The sequence below is a fragment of the Nannospalax galili genome, unplaced genomic scaffold, assembly GCF_000622305.1.
Source record: "Nannospalax galili isolate Female #2095 unplaced genomic scaffold, S.galili_v1.0 scaffold641, whole genome shotgun sequence".
In the NCBI taxonomy this organism is placed as follows: domain Eukaryota; kingdom Metazoa; phylum Chordata; class Mammalia; order Rodentia; family Spalacidae; genus Nannospalax; species Nannospalax galili.
Genome location: NW_008345311.1, coordinates 953,104 through 970,758, shown reverse-complemented (window position 1 = coordinate 970,758; position 17,655 = coordinate 953,104). Strand labels below are relative to the sequence as shown.

General features: G+C 35.4%; 1 protein-coding gene across 1 annotated transcript in view; it reads left to right on the top strand.

Annotated features, from left to right (window-relative positions):
- The window catches only part of Htr2c (5-hydroxytryptamine receptor 2C), a 293,810-nt gene that overhangs the window by 249,762 nt on the left and 26,393 nt on the right, over positions 1-17,655 (top strand). The window contains exon 5 of the mRNA XM_008841567.1: positions 6,412-6,612. Coding sequence (XP_008839789.1) covers positions 6,412-6,612 — 201 coding nt within the window. The remainder of the gene's footprint in view (positions 1-6,411; positions 6,613-17,655) is intronic.

The following is a 17,655-nucleotide window of genomic DNA, read 5'->3' as shown; positions in this document are numbered from 1 at the left end:
CAATAAAATCAAATTTTACCTAAGTAGATTCAAATAAAGCAAAAAGTTATGATACCTAAAACAGTTTTAAGAAGGAAGAATAAAGTTAGAATACTCACTGTACCTCATTTGAAAAGGTGCTGTAATTACAAACATAGGGAGAAAAGTGTAGTATTGACAAAGGGGTAGACACATGGATCAGTGGAACAGAGTAGACAATAAGGTAATACTGCCATAAATTTATGGCCAATTAATTTTTAAGATGCCTTCACTGAGGTATAACATATATGGTGTGAAATTTACCCATTTTAAATGTACACTTTTAGTAAATTTATGAGTTGTGCACATTTAGAAAAATTCTATTAGCTTAATGAAATATCTCAGTTTACATCTAAATCTCATTCAGTCCTATTCTCAACGTTCAGTAACCATTTTTTTTCTTTTTTCTTTAGATTTTTCTTTTATGATCTTTTCATACAAATAGGATAATTCAGTATTTAGCCCTTAGGCTCTGACGATTTTTTATATCATACTTAAAACGACTTAACTAAATTTATTGAGCACCAACTTCATGAAAGACATAATGAACTAGGCTTCTGTTGACACAAAAAAAGGCATGAATCTTATGTTTGGGAAAACAAACTAACCACAGAAGAATATAAACAAATGAATACATAATTTAAACTGAGTTTCCTACTTCTCTGAGAATAGAAATGGGAGGAGAGGCGAAGTTTCCTTGAGGAAGGAACATTTGGCTAAGACTGAAAACTAGGAGCCAACTCATCAAGGGCAAAGCATTTCAAAGAGATGAAGCAGGCTGTGCCCACTGAGCCAAAAGGAGCATGTTTGGTATAAGTGACTGAGAAAATGTTCAAAGAGGAAGGAAGGATGATAGGGTACAAGGCTGGAGGAAAAGATAAAGGCCAGATCACATTGAGTCTATTTTAGTACCAGCAGAAAGTCATTGATGGGTCTTCAATAGGTTATGGAGGGAAGATAAATGCTACCACACGTCTGATTAGGAAAATTATCTAGCTGTAGTGTGCTGAATGAATTGATAGCGACAACATCGATGAAAGGAGGTCAGTTGTGGGGACTTTTGAGCTAGGTGAGTTCCTTTGGGTTCTACATTGGTGAAATGAGGAGAAAAGGGGTCCCCTAGAGGGTTCATAGTCTCATTCATAAAAGAATTTAAGCATGGGCAGAAACGGAAGCTTTTACAATTTTATTGCTGTGATAAAACACCATAATAAAGGAAACTTAAGGAAGGGAGAATTTATTTGGGTTTATGATTCCAGAGGGATAAGACTCCATCACCCTGGCATGTGTGGGGGGCAGGGGAGACAGGAGGAACCTGAAACAGAAAGCTGAGAGGTCATGTCTTCAAGAATGCAGAGGAAGCACAGAGAGTAAGCTGGAAGTAGGACAATGCTATGAAGTCTTCAAAACCTACTCCGTTTTATGTCCCTTCCAGCAATGCCATACCTCCACTAACAGCACCACCAACTGTGACCACGCAGTCAAATGCACGAGCCTATGGCAGATAGTTTTCATTGAAACTACCACATTTAGTAAATACTTCAAGCAGCTTACGAAATAGTAAGTGGTATCATTTGAACCTCAGATCAAGGGCTAGAAATCATGACTTGTTTCTAACTAAGATGATGCCTGGAAACTAAAACCACAAAAACCCTTTGGAGCAATATAACAAAATCCATATTCTTTAGGGTGTGATAATTTTCACTGTAAGAAAAGGTAAGGGTAATATTCCTACCTATGCATAGACCTACTTTTCAGAAACATATCCTGAGAACATGTAGATGTTGAAATTCAGAAAATAATTTTACAACTATCATTATATTTATAACAATACCTAACCTAACTCCATGCCTTAAGAAGCTAGAAAATAAGAGCAAGATTAACCCAACTAGCAAAAACTGAAATGTCAACATAACAGAAAATAAGACAAATAAATACAATTAAGAAAACAAAAAGTTTATTCTTTGAAAAGTTGACAAAGATTTAGTGAGATAAACTAAGAATATACTAAAAAGAAAAAATTAAGTGTGAAAGTCAGTGCATTTCTATACACCATATAGAAATTAGAAAGATTAGAAAATAGGGGCTGCAGAGATAGTTCAGTGGACATGAGGGCTTACTACTCTTTCAGAGAATCTTGAATCACAGCACGCAAATCAGGCAGCACACAACTGCCTGTAACTTCAGTTCCAGGGGATCCAACACACTCTTTTTGCCTCTGCCTGTATATATATTCATTTACACATACATTCACACGCAAAAATCACAGATATATTCACACATAAAATAACTGAAACTGTAGAAAACAATACAATGAATAGTTGCACTCTAACAAATTAAATAATCTAGATGAAACAAGCTCACAGAAATAAAAAAAACTATTGAAAATGAATCTAGAAGTAATTTGAAGAGACCTATAATACATTAGGACATTGGATCAATAATCATAAATCTCTGAACAAAGAAAGCACAAGCCCAAATGGCTTCACTGGCTTCACCAAACAGTTAAAGAATAGTTAATACCAATCCTTTATAGAATGTATACTGTGAGACCAACATTATCTTTTTTTAACTTTAAAAACTTTTATTGAGGATTTTAAACATGCACATGCATATAAGGTGTTTTGATAAAATCCACACCCACTCCCTCCCCTCCAACTCCTCCCATATCTCCCCATCACTTTATTCTGACAACTTCATGTACTCTTTCTTTCTTTTTTATGGGACTTTTTGCTACTCTGATATTTGCCCCCTCTGAAGAGGTAACCTTAAAATCTTTAAAGGAATAGATAAAAGCTCCCAAATACTTTTGACATTTTTGGCCTTTGGAACAGAGTATGTTGCTAAGAAGCCCAAGGACATTTTGACTTTTAGCCAAAAACTGGCTACTTTTCTTTGGGGTCTTTTTACCCTAACTGCCTAGCCAATTCCTACCTCCTATTCTTATCACACCATCCTCTTAAGAGGTTACCCAAATTGCTGATGGGGACTCTGGCTTCTTCCATGCTGAACAGGGACACCAGGGTGAAGCAATTGGAGTACCCTTTCAGTGGGTCTATCTAAAAGACTCCCAAATTGTATTACACTTCTATGTAGGGAGAAAAGAAAGTCCTTGACTGGTGAACAGATGTGAAGGAGAAGTAAAGGCAAGAGTAGTTAGCATTACAAGTTCTAGACAGAGTAATTAGCATTACAAATTCTAGACAGGGAACTAGAAAATAGAACAGTGCAATTTTTCAAATGTCCATATGAGACTCCATTGGAGGGAGTCCAGGGCTGGACTTGAGAGTGATAGATTCAGGATTTGCTTTCAGGTATCTTGATAGCTGTTGGAGTGGTTAGAATCAGTGTCAGTTCCCTCTCAAAGGCTTCTAGATAGGGGGAGAAAACAAATTTGGCCATCATTTCAGAACAATAGCTGGTTGTCTCCTTTAGCTACATGTGGGTACTACGTTATTGCAGACCAAGATTTGAAGTCTTACATCTAAGCAGTGCTTTCTGATTAGGAACAAAACCATCAATGAGAAATAATTGTTTTAACATTTTGGGCATTGAAGACCATACAGTTGGCCTAAACAAACTAATTTATTTTTACTCTTAAGGTCGTTTGAGTATCTGTTCCTCATGGGTCACATGGGCTTGGGAGGAGCACCTGGCTCCTTTCTTTCACCAGTTCCACTTATGTGAAAATAAAGCCGAATTTCCTGCTCGACTTAGAAGCATGGAGAAAATGTTTCCTCTGTGTTGGCCCTCCTCTTTGTAGACTGGACACTAGTTCAAGTCCATCTGGTGGGGTCTCCATGGCCTCCCTGAACAAGAGAACAGATGACTTACCACAGTTACAGGATATTTTCAGAGATGCTTCATAGTCCCCTGGAATTTAGTCAACCTTGGAGGGAAAGAAGCAAAAAACTTTCCTTTAAGGCCCTCTGACCAGATTAGTATAGGCCTCAAAGTATGGCTGTTAAACATCCAAGAAGGTTAGTTCCACCAGTCTGGTATTTTTAATTACCATGTGCTATGTATCTTAAGCTTGGGCAAAAACCGAACGTTCTCAGATAAATCTTGACTAGACATATATTTTGGTCCTTAAACTAATTGACTAAACTATGACCTTAGAAATTTTAGGATTATGTGTATATTACTTTAGTCTCATCATTTGTGTATCATAACAAACCTACACAGACCTTCATTGCTTGCTTAGGCTTTTTCATTTTTTCTGTCTATTTTGGAAAATATCTCCATTCCCATATTCTTTTAACATCTTTTACATTCTCATTTTTTAAAATAATTATGAGACATAGTAGCACTAACAAATAAATATTCCATCTTTTGTGAGAATTGTTTTCCTAGGGATACTAAGTAATACTTATCGCCTTTTAAGGTTCTAGCATCAAACCAATGTTTAATTAAAGTTTTCCTGGAAAACCAATGAATTTGCTGAGCTTACTTACAGAGATGACTGAGGGGTTGCTGAGTATATGAGTGACCTGAGAGTATGCACACTGGAAAGCCTTTAACCAGCATGGATCAAGCCTTCTCTTCTTAGCATTCCCCAGATTATATATTTTAGCCCTCCCCACATCCAGGAGATGATGTGTGATTAGGGCCAAATTACATACAGTTGGCCGGGAAGAGTGACTGGATACTCTAGTGAGGGTCCAATGACCCTGCTTGCCCCTCCTTTAATGAAGGAGCACAACTTTCAACAAGCCCAATTGTGACTATGTTTAGCAAGCAGGCACAGCTGAAGTCGTGCCAGATAAATACACTATAAGAAAATTATACATCAATATCACATATGAATATAGATGTAAAAATTCCCAACAAAGTGCTGCAAACTAAATCCAACACCATACTACATTCATCATGATGAAATAGATTCAGCCCAAAGATGAAAATGTGTTTTAACTTAAATAAAATCAACTGATGCAGTGCATCATGCAATAATTATCATCTTATCTGATTCAGAAACACCTATTTGATAAAACCCATTACTTTTCTATATCTTAACTTTTTTATTAGAAAAACCCTCAAAGGATAAATAGCAAAGATGAATTTGGTCAACATGATGAAAAGCATTCAAAAAAAAAACCACATACCTAATATACTGAATAGTAAAAAGCTAAAACATCCTTCTATGATATTAGGAAAAAGAAACGATGGCAATTTTCATTGTTCCTATTCCAGCACTGTACTGGAAGTTCTACTTAAAACAAATAGACAAGGAAAGGAAATAAAACATAGTGGGAAACCTGGAAAAGAAGAAGCAAAATTATTATTGCATAATAAATAAACTTGGCAAAGTTACAGGATACAAGAACAACAAATGAAAAATTGTGCAGTTCTATGCACAGCAATAAACAATCCATAAAGAGAATAGGGAAAGAATTACAAGGTTACCCCCCAAATCCCTCACATGATCACCACACATTAAAAGAGATGGATACATAGATGAAAATGGATGTCTCATTATCATTATCAACACCACTATGAAAAATACTCCCAACTATATGAAAATCTGAGTTTGCCCAGGGGTTGGGGAGAGAAGAGTGGTGTGTGACTGCTCATAATGGATAGCTACTGGTTTGATTTTGGAGTGATGAAATGATCCAAACTTAGACAGAGCCAATATTTGAATGATACTGTAAAGGTAATAATGCCTTTGGATTTCATACTCTAAAGTTATTAATTTTATATTTAAACACACCCACCATTACAGAAGGCGGGGAGGGGATTGAAAGAACAGGGATTGAGCATGATCATAAGGAAACTGTCTTCCAGGCCTCTGGGAATTTGTTCATATGAACTTATACCAATGGTGTAAACATGCACAAGACCCATGCAAACTCAGTCAGACAAAAGCCTAGCATGGAACTGTGGAAATGGGTAGCAAGCCCTAACCTTAGTGGAAAAATATTGGCAGCTGATTATTGCTGGGTGAAGTAGAGTTGATCCTTTTTAAGGGAGCGACTCTAGATAGGCCGACTAGACACCAGCGGATGAGCTTTCATTGAGGGACATCTGGATACAGAAACTGGACGTGATAGGCCTTAACATATATGACAGAATGCATGAAATCTGCTGGGGGGGCATAGAGGGGATGGTGATGGAGGAGGGGGTATAAAGTTGATTAAGATGTTTTGTACAAAATGCACAAAAATTCAGTAAAATGTACGAAAATTTGTATTATGTAAAGCACACTTTAATAAAAAAAATTATAGCACTGACATCATTATCACGACCAGGGATAATAATTCTGAAATTTCACCACTGAGATGGAGAGGAAAATAAGTAAACTAAAATTTAAAAGTATATTCAGTACAATTTGAATAACATGTTTTTGTTTTTTTTGTTTTTGTTTTTTTTTGTCTTCTCTCTGTTCTCTTTCAGATTATGTCTGGCCATTACCTAGATATTTGTGCCCCGTCTGGATTTCTTTAGATGTTTTATTTTCTACTGCGTCCATCATGCACCTCTGCGCTATATCGCTGGATCGGTATGTAGCAATACGTAATCCTATTGAGCATAGCCGGTTCAATTCGCGGACTAAGGCCATCATGAAGATTGCTATTGTTTGGGCAATTTCGATAGGTAAATACCTTTGGCCATAAGAATTGCAGCGGCTATGCTCAATACCTTCGGATTATGTACTGTGAACAACGTACAGACGTCGACTGGTAACATTTGCGTATAATCGGGATGCTGTTTAGTAATTATTCTTAACCTATATATCCGATATTTAGGTTAACAATAATGAATATAATGAATGTGAATATATAGAAATGAAATTTCCGTTTGTGTGACTAAATTATCTTTTACGTTAGTATACCAATGGATTCTGCAACACAGATAAATAGCCTTTGTGATATTTAAAATGCTTTGAGGATTGCAAAGCTACAAGTTTAAGTCTAAAATTTAAATATTATGACATTGAAATCTGTGAAAAAATATCTATCCCAGAATATTTATCTTAACAATTTATAGAAGTTGCATACTCAAATTTTAATGAAAAAATTAATAATAAAATTTGAGCCAGCATGAAGTAAAAATGTCTAAATTTATGCCAGTATTAAATAAAATATACTATTTCTCAACAATATTAACTACTTTCTTGAATTCTGGTTAAACAAACAAAAAAAAAGACATTGCTGGTTGGAGAGCTGGTGCAGCCGTTAAAGGCTCAGGCTTACGAAAAAAAAAGAAAAGAAAAAGAGGACATAGCTATTGGTTCTTTTAAGGATTTGGAAGATTTAAAAAGAGATAATCATGTTATTGAATAAATTTAAGATAATCATAAATCCTTTAGCCATGTTAATATTAAAGTCAAGAATTTTAACTAATTGGAATGTAGAACATTTGTAATCTCTCTCTTTGTCTCTCAATAATAATAATATATAATATGTAATAGATCAAGATTACAACAAGGCTAAAATCTCTTCAGTCTTTACTATTATGATCTAAAGATTGGTTCTATTTTAACTATTATACATTATTCTGAGTAAAAGTACAGATATATTTACATAATAAGCCAGGAAGCTTATTGCAGATTTAAATGGATGTGTAAGCACAATTTTACTTACAAAGTGAAGGGTTTACATTTCTTTTCCATTTTTAAAATTTTTAAATTTTAAAATAAGTATATGATGTGTCTGATACAATTATGACATTTTTAAAGATAAAAGTGAGATTCAAATTAAGATTTAATGAAAAAATGTAACTTAAATATTAAAGGGCAATATCTAGAATATACAAGATGTTTAACATACAGTTAGAAAATGATTATTATAAATAAATCCAAAAGGAAATAGAGATAGAAAAATAATTGTAGATAAAGTAAGAAAATATAAAACAGATATTAAATGTCATGATTCAAACCAAATGTATCCCAAATTATATTAACCAGGAATGTCAGAATTGGAAAAACAAAAATAACACAGCTCTGGATTATATGAGGTGTATATAGAGCAAAAGCAAAGAAAAAGTCTAAATTTTCAAAGGTGCTTTCCTCAAATTCCAGTCAAACTGTTGTACCGTTACATTAACATGACTAAAAATAGACTTTTGGTTAAAAAATATTTTGGATTAATATCGCTGTATATTGATATTTAATTCATCCTGAAAATATAACTCAGTAAAATTGTAACTATACTATTAATGTGGACTCAAGATTTACAAATCAGAAAAAGACAGAACTAAAAGAACAGATAGACAAAAATATGAGGATGATACAAGATTTTAACAAAACTTTCTCATTAATTAAATGAGGACAATGAACAAAACTGCTATAAAATTTTTAGATCACTAATTATCAATTTTCAAATGTCTTGGTCTCTGAATCCTATTGCTCTTAAATATATAGTTATTTATGCTACATCAGTATTTATTGTCTTCATTAAAATTGAGAAAATTTACAATTATTCATATATTATTTCAACAGTAATAAACTATTACATCATATCATAAATGACTAAATTTAGGAAAATGTTACATTTTCAAAAATAAAATCAATGAAAAGTGTAGCATTGTTTTCCACTCTTTATCATCTGCTTAGATGAAGACAACTAAGTTCTCAAGTCGGCATTTGCATCTAGCTTATTGAAAAGGCTTCTTTCACTGAATTGTATGAAAACAGCATATATTTTCACACAGATAGGTAGCTTTAATATGGAAAATTCTTTAAAATGTCTTCAGATAAATGTGGTTAGTTTTCTTTGGGATTGTATTAGAATTCAGCAAGTGCTCATTCCTTTACTTGCAATGTAGAATCTGAAACACTATCTCAATATTTTTCAATTCTGGTTACACTGAAATCCACTAGTCTTTTGGTATTTTAAATGTGTAAATTCCATTCAATTTGTCAGCCCCAAGCATAGGTCAAAACTGGGGAAAGGTTGGCTAATTGTTATATACAGACCTTCCGAATGTTGATCATTCCGTTTTACAATATTAAAATATCTTATGCACCAATAATCCTTAACTATATTAACAGGAAAACAAATATTTAAATATTGGGAAGATTCCAAGCTCCCAAAGGTAGACACAAATTTTCCAAAAATTCCAATATTCTTTTTAAAAAATATTTTATCGAGTTTCGTGCATTTCATACAATAGTTCTTAATCAAATTTAGACCCAATCCACACCCCCTGGAATGCCCCCCCACTGGATTTCATGAATTCTATCATGTATGTTAAGTCTTATCAGTTCAAGCATTTGGACTCAGATGTCCTTTGGTGCAAGTTCACCCACTGGAGTTTCGTCAGCCTGTATAGCGATCTTAAAGAAGATCTATTCTCCCTCACCCAGCAGTAATCAGTTGCTAATAGTTCTTAGGCTAGGACTGGGGCCTGCTGCCCATTTCCCTTCTTCTATGCTGGGTTTTTGTCTGATTGAGTTGATATGGGTCCTCTGCATGCTTTCACCATTGCTGCAAGTTCACATGAGCAAGTTTCCAGTAGACTAAAAGTCTCTGTTTCCTTATATTCATGCATCAACCTTGGCTCTTACAATCTTTCCACCCCCTCTTCTGCAATGGTCCCTGAGCTGTGAGTGGGTGAAGTTTAGTATACGAGTCTTATCTGGGGACACACACTCTGTGGTCTCTTATTCTCTAAAACTTAGCCAATAGTAGCCTTCTCTGTGCATCACACTCTGTTGTATGAGAAAGCTTCGCTGGTGAGAATTGAGGGATGTATTATTATTTTCTCTACCCCCTGTTCCACTATGTTCCATGAGCCTTAGGTGTAGAGGTTCCACTGTAGATACGTCACTTAGGGCTGGGCATCTCTCAGACATATATTCTCTGCATGTGACCAGTCGTGAACTGTAATATCCTCCATCTGCTGCAAAAAGAAGCTTCTTTGATTAGTGTGTATGGTATACTTGTCTGTAAATATAAGGATTCATGTTTAGCATACGGCAAGAAATTTCATTTGTTTAGAAATATGAGAGAGATAGGATTTACTCTAGGATTTATGGCCTCTCCATTCATGCATATTTGACTATATTTAGAGTGCCACCCATGAATTCCCGCCCACTGAGAGGGCTTTAAGTTCAATCTGATAACTATTGATTTCCCCCTAGATAGCAGTGTGCCTACTGCACCAATAGAGGTAGTTTGTTGCACCAGTTGTTGTGGTTATTGGGTTTTAGAGCTGGATTGGGCCTCTGATTAATTTCCACCCCTAGCAGCTTGCATAGTCTCCTCTAGAACTATGAGAGCTAGTCTTCAGGGAGAAGGCTTCCATGTCCGTTCCACCTCCATTGCCTCAAGTCCTCTGTCTGAAGTATGTTCTCTGTCTTTAGCAGTAGGGTCTTACCTTCAAGTTTTGGAAGGTAATCAAGGTCTCTGGCAACAGCCTATGTTATTTTGAGAGTCTCTTGGACTACTCTGACCAACAACTGGAAGGGAAGTTTCTCCTGTCTGACAGTGTTCCTTGTTATACAGCCTTCAGGCATACACATGCACTAATGTTCAGATGTCGTACGTGTATTTTTCAGAATGCTTTTGAGTTAATGTGTTTCCCTCTAGATTTTTACATCATCTAAGCTTTATTTATCTCTCCTCTCTCTCTCCTTCTCTAATCTCCCCTCTCTGTCCCCAAGGCAAAAAGCAGGAGCAGGCTTGGTCCCATGACTAGAAGAGAGACAGGATGTGTGTGTGACAGATTTGAGGTGCACATGCTGCAGGGGAATCAAGATGTAGTGAGCAGGATTGACTTACCAGGGTAGTAGGCAGGCCAGTCTATGTCAGCCAGGGCAGGAGTCCAGGGCAAGACAGAGGTGGGGACAGCCTGTGGAGGGTCTAACAAGCTAGGCTAGAGGAATAAGCTAGTCTGGGTTAGGAAACTAGTCCAGAGATCTGAGGAAGAAGAGCAGGCAGAGATTGGGTCCAAGGCTAGAAGCGGGACAGGGTGTAGGGCAGACATTGGAGGTGCTCAGGCTGCAGGGAATCAAAGAGCCCCAATATTCTTTTTTTTTTCAATTTTGTCATTGTCATAAAATATCAAATACTGTTCTTGCCACTATACTTGATGAGCTCAGTTCATTCATTTTGGGGAAAATATCTGTATATAGAGAAATTTGAATAAATCTAATGTGTCTGATAATCAATATTTTGCTCTTCAAAATTATCTATATTACTCTAAAGCTTTTCGTTTTCATATAAAATTTTAATTAGCTTATTGATCTCCAAAACAAAATATGTTCTGGTTTTTAAAATAGCAGATTTGTATTGACCCTGTTGATCAACTAAGTGGATACAGAATTCTTTTGAATATTGTTTTCCAAGGCTGGAGTGATGGTTCAGCATTTAAGAGCACTGACTGCTCTTGCAGTGGTCCTCGGTTCAAATCCCAATGCCCACATGGTAGCTAGGAACTGTGCATAACTCCAATTCCAGGAGATCTGACATCCTTTTCTGATCTCCACAGGCATTGCAAGATACAGGTGTGCTCATATACATGAAGGCAATAGACTCATACACAAAAAATATAATAAAATATTTAAAAAAAAGAATACTGTCTACCAATACATGCACATGTGGATATGTATATACAAGCATGAAATTTTTACATAAGAATTTTTATTATTTTTTATTCTATGGTTTTCAGTTTAGAGGTCTTGCATATCTTTGTTAGAAACATCTCTAGACATTTAATTTCCTAGGATGCTATTGTAAATTGTGTTGATTTTTAGTTTTTTCTACTTGTTTGTTACTAGTGTATAGAAAGAAATACATGTGAAATATTTATGTATATTTTTATTAAATTTTTGTGCATTTCATATGATAGATCTTAATCAAATTTAGACCTCCTCTCCCATCTGCAACCACTCATAGCTCCCCCACCAGATTTCATGCATTCCGTCATACATGCTAAGGCCTATACAGTCAGGCATTTGTACTCAGATGTTCCTTGGGGTAAGTTCACCCACTGGAGTCTAGTCAGCCTATCTAGAATCACTCACTTAAAGAAGACCAACTAGGGGCTGGAGAGATGGTTCAGTGGTTAAGAAGACTGGTTGTTCTTGCAGAAGACCCGGATTCAAATTCCAGCACCCACATGGCAGCTAACAACTATCCGTGACTCCAGTTCCAGGGGATCCGATGGCCTCTTCTGTCCTCTGCAGGCATTGCACAACACCGGTACACTTACCTACATGCAGGCAATACACATATATACAAAATAAGAATAATAAAATATTTTTAAAAAAGATCAACTCTCCCTCAGCTATCAGTAATCAGTTGCCAATACTTCCTGGGCTCAGGTTGGGGCCTGTTGCAGAGTTTTTGTCTGATTAGGTTTGCACTGTATTTTCATCTGATTGAGTTGGCACGGGTCTTGTGCATACTTCCACCATGCTGCAAGTTCACATGAGCAAATTCCCAGAGGCCTGAAAGCCTCTGTTTCCTTAGGTCCATGTACCAACTCTGGTTCTTGCAATCTTTCTGTCCCCTCTTCCACAGTGGTCGCTGAGCCCTGTGTGGGTGAGATTTAATATAGGAATCCTATATTAAAAGTGCAGGGACATGCACACTGCAGTCTCTTACTTTCTACACTTTGGCCAACTGCAGTATTCTGTGTGCATCACGCTCTTCTGAGAAAGTTTCTGTCATGAGAGTTGAGGGATATGTTAGTATTTTCTCTTCCCTTTGTTCCCCTATGTTCCATGAACTTCCGGTGTAGAGGTTTCACTGTAGATGTGGCACTTAGGACTGAGTATTTATCAGACATATACTCTCTGTGTGCGACCAGTTGTGGAACTCTGTAACAGTATCCGTTTGCAAAATGAAGCTTCTTTGATGAATGCTTTACAGTATACTTGTATATAAGAGATTGGTGATAATTTTCTCAGTCTGTGTTTCTTCACTTAATATAATAGTTTCCAGTTCCATTACTTACCTCCAAATTTTGTAATTTTGTCTTTCCATGCCACTTAGTAGAACTCCATTGTATAAATTTACCAGTTTCATTATCCATTTGTCAGTAGAGGGATATTTAGTTTGTTTCATTTCTTAGATGCTGTGAAAATAGTAGCCACAAACATGAATGTAAAGGTATCTCTACTGTAGGATAAGTCCCTTGGATATATGCCAAGGAATGAAATAACCTGGTCATATCGAAGATTCATTTTCAGTTTTTTAAAGAATTCTCCACACAGCTTTCCATAGTGCTTGCAAGAGTTTGCGATTCCATCAGCAGTGAATGAGCATTCCCCTTTCTTGACATCCTTGCCAGCATTTGGTGTCTTTTATTTTCTGGAACTTGGCCAGTCTGACTGGGGTAAGAAGACTCTCCTAGAGTGTGTAAAATCCTAGCACAGGGGAACCCCTCAATAATCAATGAGGTGTTTTAGTTGTTTATTATCTTAGAGTAGCTTTGATTTACAATTCTCTAATTATTAAGGATGTTGAGAACTTTTTAAAGTGTTTCTTGTCATTTTCATTTCTTTGTTTGAAAACTCTCTGCTTGGGGCCTTAGCCCATCTTTTTATTGGGTCATTTATTTTCATGTTTTTTTTTTGTTTTTTGAGTTCTTTGTATATTCTAAATATTTAATCCTCTGTCAGATGTGTAGAAGGTGAAGATTTTCTCCAATTCAGTGGGTTTTCTCTTTACTTTCTTGGTTGTTTATTTTGCTGTACAGAAGCTTTTTATTTTAATGAGGTGCCATTTGTCAACTGTTGACTTTAATCCTGAGCAACTGATGTCTGATTTAGAAAGTCCTTTCTTAACACCTATATCTTGGAGGGTACTGTGTATGATTTCTTCTAGCAGTTTCTGAGTTTCATGTTTCATGCTGAGGTCTTTGAACCATTTGATGCTGACTTATGCAGGGTGAAAGATAGGTTCCAATTTCATTCTTCTACAGGTGGAAATCCAGTTTTTCCAGTACCATTTGTTGAAGATGCTGTCTTTCCTCCATTGTGTGTTCTTGGCATCTTTGACAAGTATCAGGTGTCTGAAATTGCCCATACATCTGAAATTTCATGTATTTATTCTTCACATAGAAATCTGGTTAAATTCACTTGGTGTTTCTAAGATCTTGTTAACAGATTCACGGGAAACTTTGTTTTTTGTTGTTTTCTTTTTTGTTGTTTGTATTTTTTGTTTTGTTTTGTTTCGTTTTGTTTTGTTTCGACTGCGTCTCCCTAGTCCCAGCCTGCCTGGAAGTCACTATGTGGACCAGGCCGTCCTTTATTTTACAGAGATCCGCCTGCCTCTGCCACCAGAGGACTGGGATTAAAGGCACATGCCACCACGCCTAACATCACTAGAAATTTTCTATGGATGCTCAATGATGTCATTTATGAAATTTGTCACTTAATCTTTTCTTATCTTAATGATTTCATTATTACTCTTGCTTATGATTCTGACAGTACTTGCAAGATAGTTTTCAGTAAAACTTGGGGTAGAAGACATCTTTTCATTTTTCCTTAGCAAAAATATATTCCATATTTCAACATTAAGAGTGCTGTTTGTAAGCTGGGGTGTGGCTTCAAATGTAGAAGACTTGCCTACCGTTTGTAAAATCCTAGCACAGGGGAACCCCCCAATAATAAATGAGGTGTATTAGTTCAGTTGTTTATTATTTAATACCTTTCATCAGATTGAGGAATTTTCCTTTTATTCTATATTTCCTATGACCTTTCATAATTGGTGTGAATTTCCACAAAGCTTTTTTGTGTCTAGTGGGAAGTTTGTGGGATTTCTTTCTTCCCTTATTCTGTTAGTACAGTAGATTGTATGCATTTTTAATTGTTATAATCAATCTTGAATTGCCATAATAAATTCCACTTGGTAATAGGGGTCTTTATATTTCTATATTACTGGGTTCTTTCAACACTTTAACACCTTTATCAGTCATTCTAAAGAAAAATTTTACCTTGTCGATTTTTTTTTTCCTTTGGTGGCCAGTTTTGGTATCAGCAGTATATGTTTCACAAAAATCAATCTGAAACTACCTCTGTCTTTTAAAGTTTGTAGAAGTTTTACAGTGTATTAGTTTTGTTGAGAACAAGTAAGGAATATAGTCATGTGATAGTGTGAGCTTCCAAGTCTGTAGGTCCTGGGGATCATCTTAATTGTTTATTGATTACTTCAAAATGAATAGGACTATTATCATTTTCTTTACATATCACTTTTTATAAATTGTGGTTGTTCAAAAAGTTGTGAGTTTCATCTAAAGTTTCTAATTTATTGGCACAAAGCAGTATTTAATACCCATTTATCATCCTTTAAAGCATTTTATTTTTATTCTTTATGTGTATCCATGGAGGCCAGAAGAGGGCATTAGATCTCCTGGAACTGAAGTTACAGATGGTTGTGAGCCACCATGAGGGTGCTGAGAACTGAATCCAGGTCCTCTGCAGGTACAGCAAGTGGTCTTAACTGCTGAGCCAGCTCTTCAGCCCCTTATGTCATTCTATTAACAACTATATAGCATGTAATGATTTCCCTTCTTCCTGAAAATGGCTATTTCTCTTTTTTATTTATTTTTTCTTTGAAATACCTTTGGTCATAAATTTTCTCCTTTTTGTCCATCTCTATGTCATTGATATGTGCTTCTTACCTTTGTTTCCTTTTATCTGCTTACTTTGGGTTTAATTTTATCTTTTTAAGGCAGAAACTTCATTCATTAACTGTTCTCAGGGACTGGCTTGCCTTCCGTTTTCTATCTTTAAATGGAAAATCAACTTACTGATTTGATCTGAGATTGTTTTTCTTATAGACATTACAACCGTAAATTTTTCTTTTAAGTACTGCTTTCATCAGACTTCATAGTCTTCTTTTGGTGTGTTCTTGTGTTATCTCAGAATATTTTGAATATTTTGTGCTTCCTCCTTTGACTCACTACTTCTATAGGATTGCGTTGCTAACTTCCCATACTTTACAAAGTTCCAACATTACCTTTCTGTTTTTTACTTCATTCCATCATGTTTGGAAAATATTATTTTCTGAGTTTCAATCATTTTGAGCAAATTGAGAACTGTTTCTCGACATCCAGTCTGTTTAGGGAACTGCTTCTTGACCTAAGATACAGTCTATTTGGAAACTGTTCCAAGTGCCCTTAAGAAAAATATATATTCTTCTGTTATTGTGTTGAATACTCTAGATATCTATTAGGTCTCGCTATTTTATATTTTCAAGTTCTGTATTTCCTTATTAATTTTCTGTTCATTCAATATACCAATAAATTGGAGTAGGGTAGTAAAGTCTTCAAATACCATTTGAGGATTATTCACTTTTCCTCCTTCAGTTATGTTAGTTCTTCTTCATGTGTTTTATGGCCTTTTTATTGGGTGAATACGTATCTGCGATCAGTATCTCATCGTGACAAATTTACGTTTTATCAATATAAAAAGTAACAATTCCTTCAGCTTTCATTTATCTGAGAATATTTCATTTATTTTTCCTTTGTGAAAAACAGCTTAGCTGGAAACAATAATACTGATTTACTGTACATTTACTTCAGCCCTTGGTTTTTGGTGAGAAATCATTTAATCCTGTTGAGAATTATGTTTAAATAATAAGTTGCTTCTCCATTTGTACTTTTGAGATTTTTGCATTGTCTTTATTCTTTGACATGCTATTTCTACACTTGATCTTCTTTTACTTTATTTGGCTTGGAGTTCACTGAACCTCCTGGATGTATAGAAGATTGTTTCTGTTTAAATTGCATGAATATTTGGACATTATTTCTTCTAACATTCTTTCTGAACATTTCTGTATCATCTTTCTTCATGGGACACCAACTTTGTACATGTTGGTAGATTTTTTGCCTCACAAGTTTCTGAGAATGTTTAATTTTTTCCTTCATTATTTCATTCTTTTTATTCTACAGAGTTTATTATCTTGGTTGATCTCTTTGCATTTGCTGAGTTTGTCTTCTGACATAGCAAATCACCTATTGAGCCTCCACTTAATCTTTTATTTCAGTTACTGTGTCACATTTTTCCATTCTACGTTCTCTCTTACTCTCCCAACTTTACTCTAAAATGTCACTTCAATCAATATTTTCGGGTTCCACATATGAATGTGATCATGTGTTACTTAGCTTTTCTGAGTTTGGTTTATTTCATTAAATACAATAATCTTCAGTTTCATCCATTTTATTGTAAATGGCAAGACTGCATTCTCATACATGTTTGCATAGTATGTATATGATGGTACACACACACAGATTTATATATATATATACATATATATATATCACATATTCCTTATCTAATCATCATTTTACAGGCACAGGTTCTAAGGGTTCCCATTCTGCCTCATCCTCAGTAGATCTTGTCCTTTTTTCTCCTTTTGTTAAGAGCCCTAATAAATAGAATGATATGATATCTCATTGTGGCTTTGATTTGCATTTTCCTGATGACTAGTGAGGGTCAGTAAGTTTTGATGTACTTGATTGGCTGTTTATATGTTTTCCTTTGTAAAATGTTTTAGATATGTCTGTTGGCCACTTTTATTAGGTTACTGAGAGCTTATAAAAGTTGTTGCTATTGACTTATTGGAATTCCTTGAATATTCTGGTTATAAAACTCTTGCCAGATGTACAATTTGAAAGCATCTTCTCAAATTCAGTAAATTGTATCTTAACTCTGCGAGTTTACTTCCAAGCTTTATCCTTCCT